General features: G+C 40.0%; 1 protein-coding gene across 1 annotated transcript; it reads left to right on the top strand.

Moving 5' to 3' along the window:
• LOC119737945 (dihydrolipoyl dehydrogenase, mitochondrial-like) lies at positions 1 to 12763 on the top strand. The gene is made up of 12 exons (XM_038212622.1): positions 1 to 92; positions 1564 to 1722; positions 2737 to 2875; positions 4262 to 4362; positions 4814 to 4960; positions 5548 to 5649; positions 6161 to 6249; positions 6875 to 7076; positions 7586 to 7656; positions 8567 to 8817; positions 10267 to 10433; positions 11118 to 12763. The coding sequence occupies exons 1-12, from the start codon at positions 42 to 44 to the stop codon at positions 11181 to 11183; spliced, it is 1545 nt and encodes a 514-aa protein (XP_038068550.1). The 5' UTR covers positions 1 to 41; the 3' UTR covers positions 11184 to 12763.
• Positions 12764 to 13246: the final 483 nt, after the last annotated feature.

Raw genomic sequence — 13246 nt, 5'->3', positions numbered from 1 at the left:
CTCTACTGACATGACACCACTTTTCCACCGCACAGACAGAAATGATGGCTCTTTTACCTACTTTGGGCCGTGCTTCGGCTGCGATTTCCAAGGTAATTCGTTCACCTTTTGTGGGATAATGACAATATTTATATAGCTGAGTAATTCTAGCATGTGGTGATATCTACACAAGTTGATTTAGAGTATTAAAAAGGGTTGAAAATCGTTCCCTGATTTCCAGCTGAATTACATCATAATTCATATCATCATTGATCAGTGTTGATCCGTGATTTGTTTGACCGTTCCCAATACTCAGCCTAGGCCTAGGGCTAGGCCCCTCTGAAAATATTCTTGACTTTCCATACTCCATAGACACTGTACACGTTGAAGTGGCGTCTGGATACTATATTGTTTCCGAGTATTTTAAAAGATAGTGGATATTTTGTTGTTTTCATCTCAAAAGAATTAAGGGCGATCGTGAAGTGTAGGGCCCCTGTTTTGTTTTGATCAAATAAGACTAAGAGTCAAAAATTTTATGTTTTTTTATTTCTCAAAAATCACCTTTAAAATCAAAAGCAGACTTTTCTCAATTCTAATGACACCCTTTTTGCAATTTTGAACAGATTCTTGGGGTAGAAATCACGATTTTCCTGTGTGGTTTGTGAATTGTGCCTTGCGATTCAGCACGCCGTGCATGCTCACGGTACATCGCGTGGTGATCGCCATCTTTATTTTCGGGGTAGCGTGTTGTTGCTGCGCTGTCATCGTCATTTTACCCCCAAATTTTCCTCAAAAACCGGGCCCTACACTACACGATCGCCGAATTAATAATATTCTTCTCTTCTTATTAAATTGGCTCGAGTCAAACATTTAAATGAAGAGTGTGATACTGATACTGTGATAGCCTACTGTGATAGTTCCCTATTTTGATTCACAGCTTGGGAAAAGATGTTGCAACCTGACGCCGCATTTTTCCAGCTTCATATATCATCTCAATGAGCGTCATTCATTGCAAAAATGATGATAAGACATGAGTCTGGGATTGAGAAATATTTCCAATTTTGTTACGAAAGTAACTTAGCAAATTTTCTTGACTCTCCATAGACTTTGTACACAATCGCAGAAGTGGCATCAGGTTGCAACATTTTTTCCCATGGCTCTGGTGAATTTTTTTTTTATGGGAAATTAAGTCCACAATTGTAAAATGGTCTGACTCTCATCTCATGAATAGCAAATCAACAACAGCAATGTTTGCATGGATTCAGACTAAGATTTGTCAAGGTAAAAGTTTCTAAGTCCCAAAAAACAGTGACTGCGCACGTGTTCAGTGCCTATCTGGCAAAATACTGGTTACTAAAAGAAAGCCGCATCTGGCTAAATATCCACTGCCATTTTAAAATTAGGCCTTACAATCTTAAAATTAAAAGAAACATTATAGGGCCCGATAGAATCGTCATAGACATGATAGAATTAAAAGAAACGAAGACAAGCTCAAATTGCTGTTGTTCAAAATACTGAAATAGTGTCAAATGGATATAACATTTCCTATTTTTTTTTTATTTTTATTTTTTTGTGGTTTTACAGACAGGGCATTTGCACAGTCTGACGAGGCGGACAGCGCCCTCTCTTGTTGGCCAGAGGCGATATTACTCGGAGGGGGCCGAGGAGCAGGATGTGGTCGTGATTGGGTCAGGACCTGGTGGGTATGTTGCTGCCATTAAAGCTGCCCAGCTTGGCATGAAGGTAGGAGTGGCATTCATCTGACTATGCATATTTTTTACTCTCAATCATTATCTTCCAATATTTGTGATTACTCGGAAATGTATGTACCTATTTAATGAGAAAATTCTTGCTCTAAGTGAAGATAGACCTGGTACCAAATACCCTCTTAAATAATTCCGTCTGAAATGGTATCTTTCGGAAGAAAACAACCATTGAATGTGGTTTAGAAAATGTGTCCATGGGCACCGTGTTTACATGCGTTAGCAACGGAATCCAGTTTAGTTGCAAGACTCCCAAAATTGTGCATAAGTTTTCTCTGTTTTCTTAAAATGTAAAGTATCCACTGAGCTGAAACTTCAACAAGTTAGCTGTTATGCACCCTTCTAAGGACTGCGAGCAATTTGGGCGATTCACAATGCAGTGCACCACCAAGAGTTTGCCACAGAGAGTTAATTTTTTCCCAGTGCATTGTGGGAGATGGTCGACAAATTCGCAGTGCGTGCTATTTGAAATTGTTAAGTTTGTCCAGTCAGTAGTTTGCAAGCGTATGAATCGAGGATCTGTTTGCCTTTTTGTTTTCTTTGGTGTTTTTTGTAAGGCAGCAGAACGCTATGCCCCAATGTATAACATATTAGCTCAAGTTGTTTACTGACACTCATTCAAGTTGGCCATGTTTTGACGACTGTAAACTTGAAAAATGGACTCTCCATGGCAAGCTCTTGGTGGCGCACGGCATTGTTAATCGCCCGAATGGTGTAACTTCTAATGAAAAATTATCCATAAAATGCAAATATTCCATGTACCCTTAATACCACTCAGATGAAGTATCCATCTTTTCAAAAAATTGTTTACATTTGCTAGTCCAAAGGTATGCTTTCACTTTAAACTTGAAAAAAAAAAAAAACCACACCTGATTTTTTTTTATACCTTAAATAAAATGCTTCCAACAAAGTTTCCAGATTTCAGTTTACATTCCAATACACCATAATTCAATGTAATTGTTGTTGTTTTCTTATTGATCTCTGTCTGTCTCAGACGGTGTGTATTGAGAAGAACCCTACCCTGGGAGGAACCTGTCTCAACGTGGGCTGCATCCCCTCCAAGGCACTGCTCAACAACTCCCACTACTATCACTTGGCCAAGTCCAATGACTTCAAGAACAGAGGCATAGACAGTAAGACGCACAAAAACACAAAAAACAGTGTTTTTTTGTACTTATTGGCAAGAACCTATCACATTTCATCTCTAGCAGTAGGCTCGGGCAACTAGGGATTGAATAGAATCACTTGCAAAATCTGAATTCTGACTCGGACCACTCCTTTTTTTTTTGAGAGTGAGTGATCGATAGCAAAATCTTGTTCCTATTCATTCATTCATTCATTCATTCATTCATATTTATTTCCGCTTAATCAATTTGAGCAGAAAAGGATTAGACAATAATTTAAATAAACAGATGAGAATAAGTGGTGGGCTTCTCCAAAAAGGAAGCTTGTCAAGTGGAGACGCCCATTATGTGTAGAAATGAAATACATCATGGTAAATACTAACATTAAGCCCTTTAACCCTTACCCTACTAGACCCTCCAACGTATGCCAATATGTGCCTCAAGAAAATCTCCTATGTTTTTTGCATGGCCCTCCAATATCTGCCATGTCATTTCAAGGGTAACTGGACAGGCACTCCAATACATGCCACAGAGAACAATGAGAGTCCTCTGATAACAATCAAGTGCCCCCAGCTGGTCAGTATCAGGCACCCTCCAGGGCCTCCAACTCCTGCCAATTGGAGCCTTCACTGCTACATCAAAGTATCCTCCAATAAACTGCAGCTGGAGGGCATTGGCATAACCAACTGACATGCAGTAAACTACCCTCAGAGAGTAAGGGTTAAGCCACACAAAGTAAACGTTAAGTTGCATATGCAGAGACAAGGGACCAACACAAACAGGACAAGACAAAAAATCCAGTACAATATAAAGAGCGGAACTTACACGGGACATCATTAACAGAATCTATACAAAGCAAACAAGAATAGTAAAGATTAAGCACTACAGTATTTCTCCATTAGCAGACACTTGAGCTTTTTCTTAAATAAAGGTCAATTACTAACACTTCTAAGAGTTTGATTTAGTGAGTTTCCGAATTTGAGGCCCTGATAGACAATGAACTGTTTAGCTTTAGCAGTACGTATGTATGGGATATGGAAATCCCTGGACTGTCTGGTATGATATCGATGAATAACGGAATTAGTCTTAAATATTCATGATGACTGCAAGTGAGCCAGACAACACTGAAGTCAAGATGACTCCAAAAAGTGTTGAGAGACGGGGCAAGATAGTGCATCAAAAAAGCTGATCTTATTTTGTTTTGCTGTGAAAAATGATACATTAATCCTTTATTACTTGCAACCCATGATTATTTTGTGATTGACTTTTTGATTTGACATTTTTATAGTCTCAATCGACTTGTCACAACTTCCATACAACTCTGGTCTGTCATGCTCTTCCTTGTGTGCTGTATTGTACATTTATTTATTTACTTATTTATGTATTTTGTTTAAGTTGGTGACCTGCAGCTGAACCTACCCAAGATGATGGAGCAGAAATCTGGAGCAGTCAAGGCCCTGACTAACGGCATTGCACACCTCTTCAAACAGAACAAGGTAAAAAAGCTGGAACCAGTCTGTGGAGCTGAAAGTACTTCTTAACAAATTTTCAGCTGGAATCTTATCATTCTAACCCTGCTGAATCCAACAGGATCCAACTATGTCATATACCCGTTGGAGCCTGTTGGATTGAGCAGTAAACCCCTTGTGCAAATGTACATGTACATATTCAGAGTCGGATTCTGTAGGGTACTGATAAATAATGCCAAGTTGGACTCTGTTGGATCCAGCAGACAACTAAAAATTAGGTACAGTTGGATTCTGTTGGATTGAGCAGGAAGTAACCGTTGGACTCTGTTGGATTTAGCAGGGTAGTCCTGAGGAACCCTGGGGGGGGGGGGGGGGGGGGGGGTAGGGATACCAATGGAATTCTGAGATCCGAGACACAATGCAAGAAAACATCTGCTGTGCTAATAACATTGAATTTTTTTTCTCTCCAAATTTGTAGGTAACAAGACTCGAGGGCCACGGTAAGATTACCACCCCCAACGAAGTGGCTGTACTGCACCCAGACGGAAAGGTCAAAGAGGTCATCAAGACAAAGAACATCCTCATAGCAACCGGGTCAGAGGTCATGCCATTTCCTGGAATAGAGGTCAGACTTATTTAATTACTCGACGTAGTTTAAACTTGCATTCCCTGTACTCTGCACCAAATTTGATCTTTTTTTCCATTAAAAATTTTTCATTTTGTCTGTTTTATTCCAACCAAAAAACCTTTTTCCTTTGAAAAGAGTTTTGTTTTGTTTTGGGCACTACAAACAGATCTATTTTGCGAGCGGCCTGACTCCTAGTACCTTCATTATCAATACTGGTTGTGGGGCGGGAACCAGCCTAACCCGTGAGAACAGAATGATTGTCTGGCAGCGGATAATTCGAAATTGTAACTAAACAAAGGCTGATTTGTTTTCGGTTGTTGTCTCATTCAAAGAGAATAACTTTTGTTTTGCTAGAAAAACAACCATTTAGAAAAGGAATCTGAATGAAACTTGAAAAAAACACAGGGATGCAACATTTAAACAACTTTACTTTGACTGAACACTTCATTATTGTGTGAGAACAAATAATTAGGTGGGAGTCGAACCCACAACCTCCTGCTTTTAATTTGGAGATTTTTCATGGAAATGTCCTTTTTAAAATTTTTTTTAAATTATTATTATTATAATTTTTTTTTCATTTATAGGTAGATGAAAAGACAGTTGTATCATCCACCGGTGCACTGTCATTAGAGAAGGTTCCTGAACACATGGTGCTTATAGGGGCCGGGGTCATCGGACTGGAACTGGTAAGTGCAGTGCGTCTGAAACCAACTTTTGGGGCTCTAGTTAGTGCTTAAAGGTAACATACAACATTTGCATTTTGCCGTAATTTTCAGAAATGGATTGATTGGGGGAATTAGATGCTGAAAAAAGTGATGTTCTTGTAGCCTGGTTCCCTGACCCTACTTCAGCATGTTCAGATGAAACTGAGCAATTTATAGACGTCAGAGAATTGTCAGGTCAGGGAACCAGACTAGCTGGCTTGCACCGTTTATGGATGTGTAACTGATTGCAAACAAAATGTGGACTAACTAAATATGGTAAAAATTGGGGGCATTATTTGAAAAAAGACATTTTTTTTCCCAACGATGGTCAGCTGATACAAAAATTCAACTTTTCTTGAAAATGACAGTGCACCATGTGTCGTGATTTCATGATTTTTGAATTTTTAAAATTCAAAGGTTGTTCTCTGCTCTGACCACACTGCCAGTAGTTGATATTTTGAGTAACCTATCTTTCCATTTTTTATTCCTCCAGGGATCTGTATGGCAGAGGCTAGGGGCCAAAGTCACAGCGGTAGAATTCCTTGGACATGTGGGTGGCCTGGGAATCGACATGGAGATATCGTAAGTTGGAGCATGATATCGGCAGTGAAAATCTTAATTAACCCTTTTTGGTTTCTTGGATTTGTGCTTAATTTGCAACGCTGGCCATTAAGAGTTCTGCCATGACTTGCATTGTTTTGCAATTTGATCATTGCTTGCCATCAAAAGCTTTGAGAGTTGCGCTTAGAAAAGTAACTTGTGGATGGATAGAAAATGGGTCTACTATGAAGACTACATTAAAAGAGATGATATTTTTAGGCTTGGACCTAATTTTGTGGCACTGCTAAGCACATAATTTTCTGCTAACAGAACCTCCATCTATTTCAAGGAGATTGTAAGCAGTAAGCACAGCAAAATGCATGCTTACCTCGGAGGAAAAATTGCTTAAATAGTGGGGTAATAATAGAATTTTCCATTTACGCCATTAAATATTGCCGAAGGTTAGCATAAGTTTCTGCTTAATTTTTATCACACTTTTTGTGTAAGCACTGCCGTGAAATTGGTCCTTGGGCAGGAGGCACTGCTGTAAAAAAAATATGTCAAAAATTTTAAGCGAGAAACTTTGGGATCTAAACTTAAAGATCCACGCTGTTGCATTTTAAAAAGAAAAACAAATTCATTAGCCTTTTGTTTTCATTCTCCACAGGAAGAATTTCCAGAGGACCCTGAAGAAGCAAGGCATGAGCTTCAAGATGAACACCAAGGTGACGGGTGCCACCAAGACGGATGCGGGCATCACGGTCACCGTGGAGTCTGTCTCCGATCCCAGCAAGAAGGAGGAGCTAGAGTGTGACTCACTACTGGTCTGCATCGGTCGACGGCCGTATACCCAGAACCTGGGACTAGAGGTAGGAGACTCTCTCAAAATATCATATTTTTTGTTTTTTGTTTGGGTAAAGAGGACACAAATAAGGATGGGGTAAAAAGAGGAGTATGTCCCAGAACATAGGCTTCTTCAAATGTGTTCTTAATCCTGAAGAAAGGTAGAGGGAAAAGAAGATGAAATATTCAGTTTTAGAGGTGGGAGGATGTTCCAGGAAAAACCCACAGAATCAGGCAAGGACTGAAAACCCAATCCACATATTGGCCCAGGCGGGATTTGAACCCAGGTCACAGCGGTGGAAGGCGAGGAATGTACCTCCGCGACAATCTGACTTCCAAAATAATTGATTTTGGGAAGTTGGTGACCATCAGTTTTCCAGAGTGTCTCTGTTACTTTATCAAGAGCATGTAAAGGCACCGTAACGGCACGGAGAGAATCTTTTCACCCTATAATTAGATTCACCCAGTCACCTTCCTGGGCTTTTTCCCTAGCGTTTTGCACAAAAACACTGGTACCCTTTCATTTATTTGATAGGATGTTGGTATTGAACTGGATGAGAGAGGCAGGGTACCAGTCAATGACAGGTTTGCCAGTAAAGTGCCCAGGTAAGATCTTTGTTTAATGACTTTTTTAGCCATCTGTCTTGTTGTGTTAGATCACTAAGTTGACTGTCTTTTTTAAGAGCAGATTTTGATCAAGAAATATGGTTGGCCACAATTCGCAGTACTTCTGTTAGAATGCACGCCAGTCAATAATGGCTGGACTAGTGTATTTGACTTTGTTTGGGCCAGCCGACGGAGGTTGATCATATCGCTGGTCACTAATATTAGCCATGTGTATCACAATCTGCAGCAGGGAACCAGTACTGTGAAGTATTGTAATGTTTGATCATTGACAAGAGACATTCGCAGCGCAGGCACAACATAGATCATCATCCACTTATTCCAAAATTAGATGTTTTGGTCATATGATGCCAACTTTAAAGTAACCTGCTCTATTCTACACTGTATTTATTTATTAATATTTAATGGAAAACCGCCCTAAGCAAAGCTGTAAAAACCACTCTTGTCAAAGGGCTAGAAAGAAGAAAAATATGATGAAAAGAAAATAATAATCAGGAAAGAGGGAGGTAGGAATTGATATTCCTCTTAAAAGAGGCCAGATCATAGAATGGAGGGAAACAGCCACTAGGCAAGGAGTTCCAAAGAGATACAGAACGCGGGAAAAAGCTAGTAGAATAGCTCTTTGTTCTACATCTCGACACAGCTAGAGTGTATGGGTGAGAGGAAGCAATTTGTCTATTGAAAAAAACATTGCTTGTTAAAAAGCATTGGAAGCCGCTATAAAACAATGCTGAAAAAAAAAGAAATAAATGTTTTGGTGGCATCATATGACCATAACTTTTAATTACTGATAGGCAATCAGTAATCAAAAGGCATGACATCAAGTATACATCACAAATCGACCCTTAGTGAACCAACGGTCTGTTACCGGACTCACTCCTTTACATTGCAGCATCTTTGCCATCGGTGACTGCATCCACGGACCCATGCTGGCCCACAAGGCTGAAGACGAGGGCATCATCTGCATAGAAGGTATCGCTGGGGGCGCTGTTCACATTGACTACAACTGCGTACCGTCGGTGGTCTACACGCACCCGGAGGTGGCCTGGGTGGGCAAGACGGAGGAGCAGCTGAAGGAGGAAGGCGTGGCTTACAAAGTGGGCAAGTTCCCCTTCGCTGCAAACAGCAGAGCTAAAACCAACGGTGAGAACACATTTTTTTCTGGAAATAATTTTTTCGAAGTTAAATGAAGAAATTGAGTAGAGCAGGGTTTGAACCTGCGACCCCTGGATTTCCGTTCCAACACTCTACCAAGTGAGGTATCCAGCCCTATGTTGGCAGTTCCCATTGACATGTCTTTGTTCAAGGGGCGCTAGTCAGGAGCCATAAACCTGTATATGCCATGTAGCCAGGGAGCACGCCCACGCCTCAGACGTTGAAATGAGAGTTTCTTTACAGTACTGTTTGTTGCACTTCAATCGGACATTCAGTTTACAACTTTTGGCTGTTTAAAGTTCCCATTGATCAACTTGTCAAAAAAGTAAAATACTGAGAAAAAGGCCTGTAAAATTTCAACTGTATTGTAGTCATGAAAATGAAAGGCGCCAATTGTTTTTCCTTAAAAGCTCTTTTATCACACAATTTTATATAATAATTTTTTTAAAAATGTGTAGTAGACACATAAAAATTTACAAAGTTGATAAATCTGAAAATTCATTTTTGCATTTTTTTTCCACTATGGCTTGTGCTCAGTTCACTCTCATTTTGCCAGAATGCCTCACATGTTCATTTTGAGAGGTTTTAGAGGAAACCCCTCGAATGATATGAATGACGGGGGAAAAAACATGGAATTAGGCAAGAAATGAAAACTGAAAACCACATGTAGACTTGGATGGGATTCTAATGTGGGTCACATAGTCAGAAGGCGATGGTAGTTGCTCTGTTATGTTTGACATGGTTTGTATTGAGATGTTATTATCAGCAAGTCAATCACAAGTCATCCCGTCTTGAGTCAAGCAACAAGTTGTTCAAATGGAGAGTGAATTGTTCATCCTCTGTTTTTATTGACCTGATTTTTGACTGACACATTTTTTTATTCCATGTACCGTTCTCTGGAATTCCAACAAACCTGTTGGAATCATACATCTATTCTTCCCAAAGTATCTTTACTATTGCAGTGCGTTTGGTTGCCTCCAAGTTGCCTCATGTGACTTGCCCTCAAGGGCATATAGGATCACTTGCTTTTCATGCATTGTGTTCGTTTCCAATAATAACACCACTCAAAATCCAACGAAGAATGTTCAAAACCTAACCTGTTGAAGTTTCAGCTTAGTTGATTTTACACTTTTTCGAGAAAACAGTGAAACACCATGCACAACTTTGTGATAACGAAACACAATTTCATTATATTAGTACTCGATATTTCCGAAAAATCTGTCAGTTGACTGATCGTTGGAAATCACCTACATTTGCTGATTTCTTTTAAGTGACAGCAAGCCAGAGTACAGTTTTTAATCTAAGTAGGCTTTTTGATTATAATTTGGTAGGTTAATTTGAGATCAATGCAAATGATCCTATATGCCTTTTAAGGAGGTACTGGTGCACTACATCCAAGCAAACTTTTGTTGAACGTTTTGTGTCAACTCTTTACAGCTGACACTGATGGACTAGTCAAGATCCTGAGCGATGCAACCACAGATAGAATGCTTGGAGCTCACATCATGGGCCCCAACGCTGGAGAACTTATCAATGAAGCAGCATTGGCCATGGAATATGGAGCATCATGTGAAGATGTAGCTAGGGTCTGCCATGCCCATCCGGTAAGCTCCCCTAAACATCAAACCATCTTTTACTGCGTTTTATGCTCCTCCTGTCTTGAGCAATTACATTTGGTCCATGGCTTGAGCGATAACATCAGTGCTATAATCTACCGCACGACCTACTTTTTATAAGCATACTATGCAAGTTTTTCATTTGCAAGCCCAGGTAAATGTAGCTTTGCTGTCTTATAGAGGGTGTGCTTCAATAGAATAATTATCAATTCCAAAATGTTTTGCAATAAGAATTGCTGTTCAGCTTGTAAGTTAGCTGCAGCGTTGTAATCAAGTCCATCACAAGTCTTTCAGTCTCAAGTCAAGTCACAAGCTATTCAAATAAACTGTGACAAAAGACATTCCTTTGTTATTGTTCATCTGCTGTCACTTGTGACTGGACATGTGATTTACTCGTGACTGGACTTGTGATGTACTTGTGACTGGACTTGTGATGTACTTGTGATAAAACTGGGTAGCTGGCTGGTTGTTAAATAAGAATAATAAGAAACAATGTTGGGTGGGCTTGTCGTTTTTTTGTTGTTGATTGCTTTTGCTTTACATGGCCAACTAAATTATACAATACAAAGGAACACACAGCAATTTAGTAGACGGAAGAAACTCGAGAGAGATCCTCCGCTAAACTGTCTTTTGGTGTGAGTTGTGACAAGTTCTTTGTTTCTCTTTCTGCAGACGGTTTCGGAGGCTTTCAGAGAGGCTAACATGGCGGCGTACATCGGCAAGGCAATCAACTTTTAAAATCAGTGTGAATATACATCTATGAAAAATAGTTTTACTAGTTACCAACATATGTCAGTTTGTGGCTTCCTGTAAGCACGGATCCTCTACACGAGGATAAATGACTCATTTTGTACAAAACGCACGGAACGGATTGTCTACATGCGTGATATGCCATGTCCGCGCATAGAACAACGAAAAGAACATGTAGAACAATGTGTGCGCGCCATGAATCCCCAACAGCTAGTGCCGGCCTACATGAAATCTCATTGAAACCCGTCAGTAGTTTGACTGCAGTCGTGTGCCGAGTCTCGCATACGCGCACGCATGATGTGCATGGGCCGCATGTAACCATGTATCACACATGTAACCAGAAATTTGGGGAAGTCATTTATCCTTGTGTAGAGGATCCGTGCTGTAACCTAGTACTTTTGAAAGGAAAACTTTCCTGGGTTTGGGTTCATGGTGTATTAAAGGATTTTCCAGAGGCAGTTGTGGTACCGACTTGAGAGTTGGCAGAATTTTCTCAGAGCATCCCTCCCCCAAGACAATAGGTGTTGTCAAACCTCGTGTCCAGCGCCTCATGCTCGAGTTTCATTATTTTTAGGTCCATGATGTGGGAGATACAGGTGGAGTATCAGCTCCTATCTCTTCTGCAGATCATCTTTTCATTATATGTGGATTTATAATTGTTAGAGTATGAACATTGGATTTTAAGCACAATGCACTTTAACCCTAACCTTCCCAAATCTTCCCAAATCCTCGTTGAAAAACGGAGGATTTTGCAGGATTAGGGTTGCAACCTAGCAAAAAAGGCTAGGGAGTTACGGTTAACATTATGGAAAGTCAAAGCTGGAGACACGTCCAAAGATTGAAAAAAGCCTATTGTCTGTAATGTGACCTTTGACCCCAGCTTGCATAAACTCTATCCATAACTTTTAAATCTGTACCATTTGAAAGGTAAAAAATAAAACCAATGTTATTTGCAATTTCTCAGTATGTTTTATTTGCAGACTTTAGATTCCAATTTCTGATGTGGTGCATATTTTGGGTACCTTATTTTTAACTGAAAATTGGCACAAGTGTGACATCTGGATAAATATTCACAGTAAGATACCAAAGCCTCAGGAATATGTTTCACAGAAGTTTTAAGGATGATGTAATGATCTGCAGCGATGTATTTTTAATTTTGTCGAGTACCAGAACCACCCCTAATGTACCATGAATGAAAATTTAGCTGTTTTTTTTTTAATTCCCAGACATCTTAAGATTAGTTATAAAACCCTTATTTTTATCTTGCTACTATTAAGATATATGATTGGACAGATTTTCCCCCATAACAATCTCATAGCCTTTGAGGCCAAGAATATCTTGGTGTATTCTGTTATATTAGCATCTTATTTTCGTCAATTCCCAACTTCAATGATAGCTTATTAGAAACCTTTCCGTTCTTGGTTATAAATTATTTATTTTGGTGTTTTTTTTTTTGGCATCATGCATACCGATATGTGATTTCCATACCATTAATATGGAAATTGTTTAACAAATGCAAGACCATAATATTGGAAATGGCATCCACAATAAAACAAGTTTCCAAAAATGTTGACGTTTTACTTGTGTGCTTTATTACTCTAAATTAAAGCTCGTCAATTTTTTGTCAATAAATTGAGGAAAATGTAGGAGATTGGTTTGGTTGTGTATTTTTGCCTGATTAAGAGATGGCTTTTTAAACCCTATAGTCAATGTACTGGTAGCGCCCCCAAACCGCCCTGCCTCACTCACTGTAGCACCCCAAACCGCCCTGCCTCACTCACTGTAGCACTCCAAACCGCCCTGCCTCACTCACTGTAGCGCCCCAAAACCGCCCTGCCTCACTCACTGTAGCACTCCAAACCGCCCTGCCTCACTCGCTGTAGCACCCCAAACCGCCCTGCCTCACTCGCTGTAGCACCCCAAACCGCCCTGCCTCACTCGCTGTAGCACCCCAAACCGCCCTGCCTCACTCGCTGTAGCACCCCAAACCGCCCGAGCATTCTATGGTTTTATTGATTCTTCAGTGAATATACACAATGTAGTTCAATGTA

This window comes from Patiria miniata, unplaced genomic scaffold (genome assembly GCF_015706575.1).
Source record: "Patiria miniata isolate m_02_andy unplaced genomic scaffold, ASM1570657v1 HiC_scaffold_3, whole genome shotgun sequence".
NCBI lineage: Eukaryota > Metazoa > Echinodermata > Asteroidea > Valvatida > Asterinidae > Patiria > Patiria miniata.
This window is presented reverse-complemented; position numbering and strand designations above follow the sequence as displayed.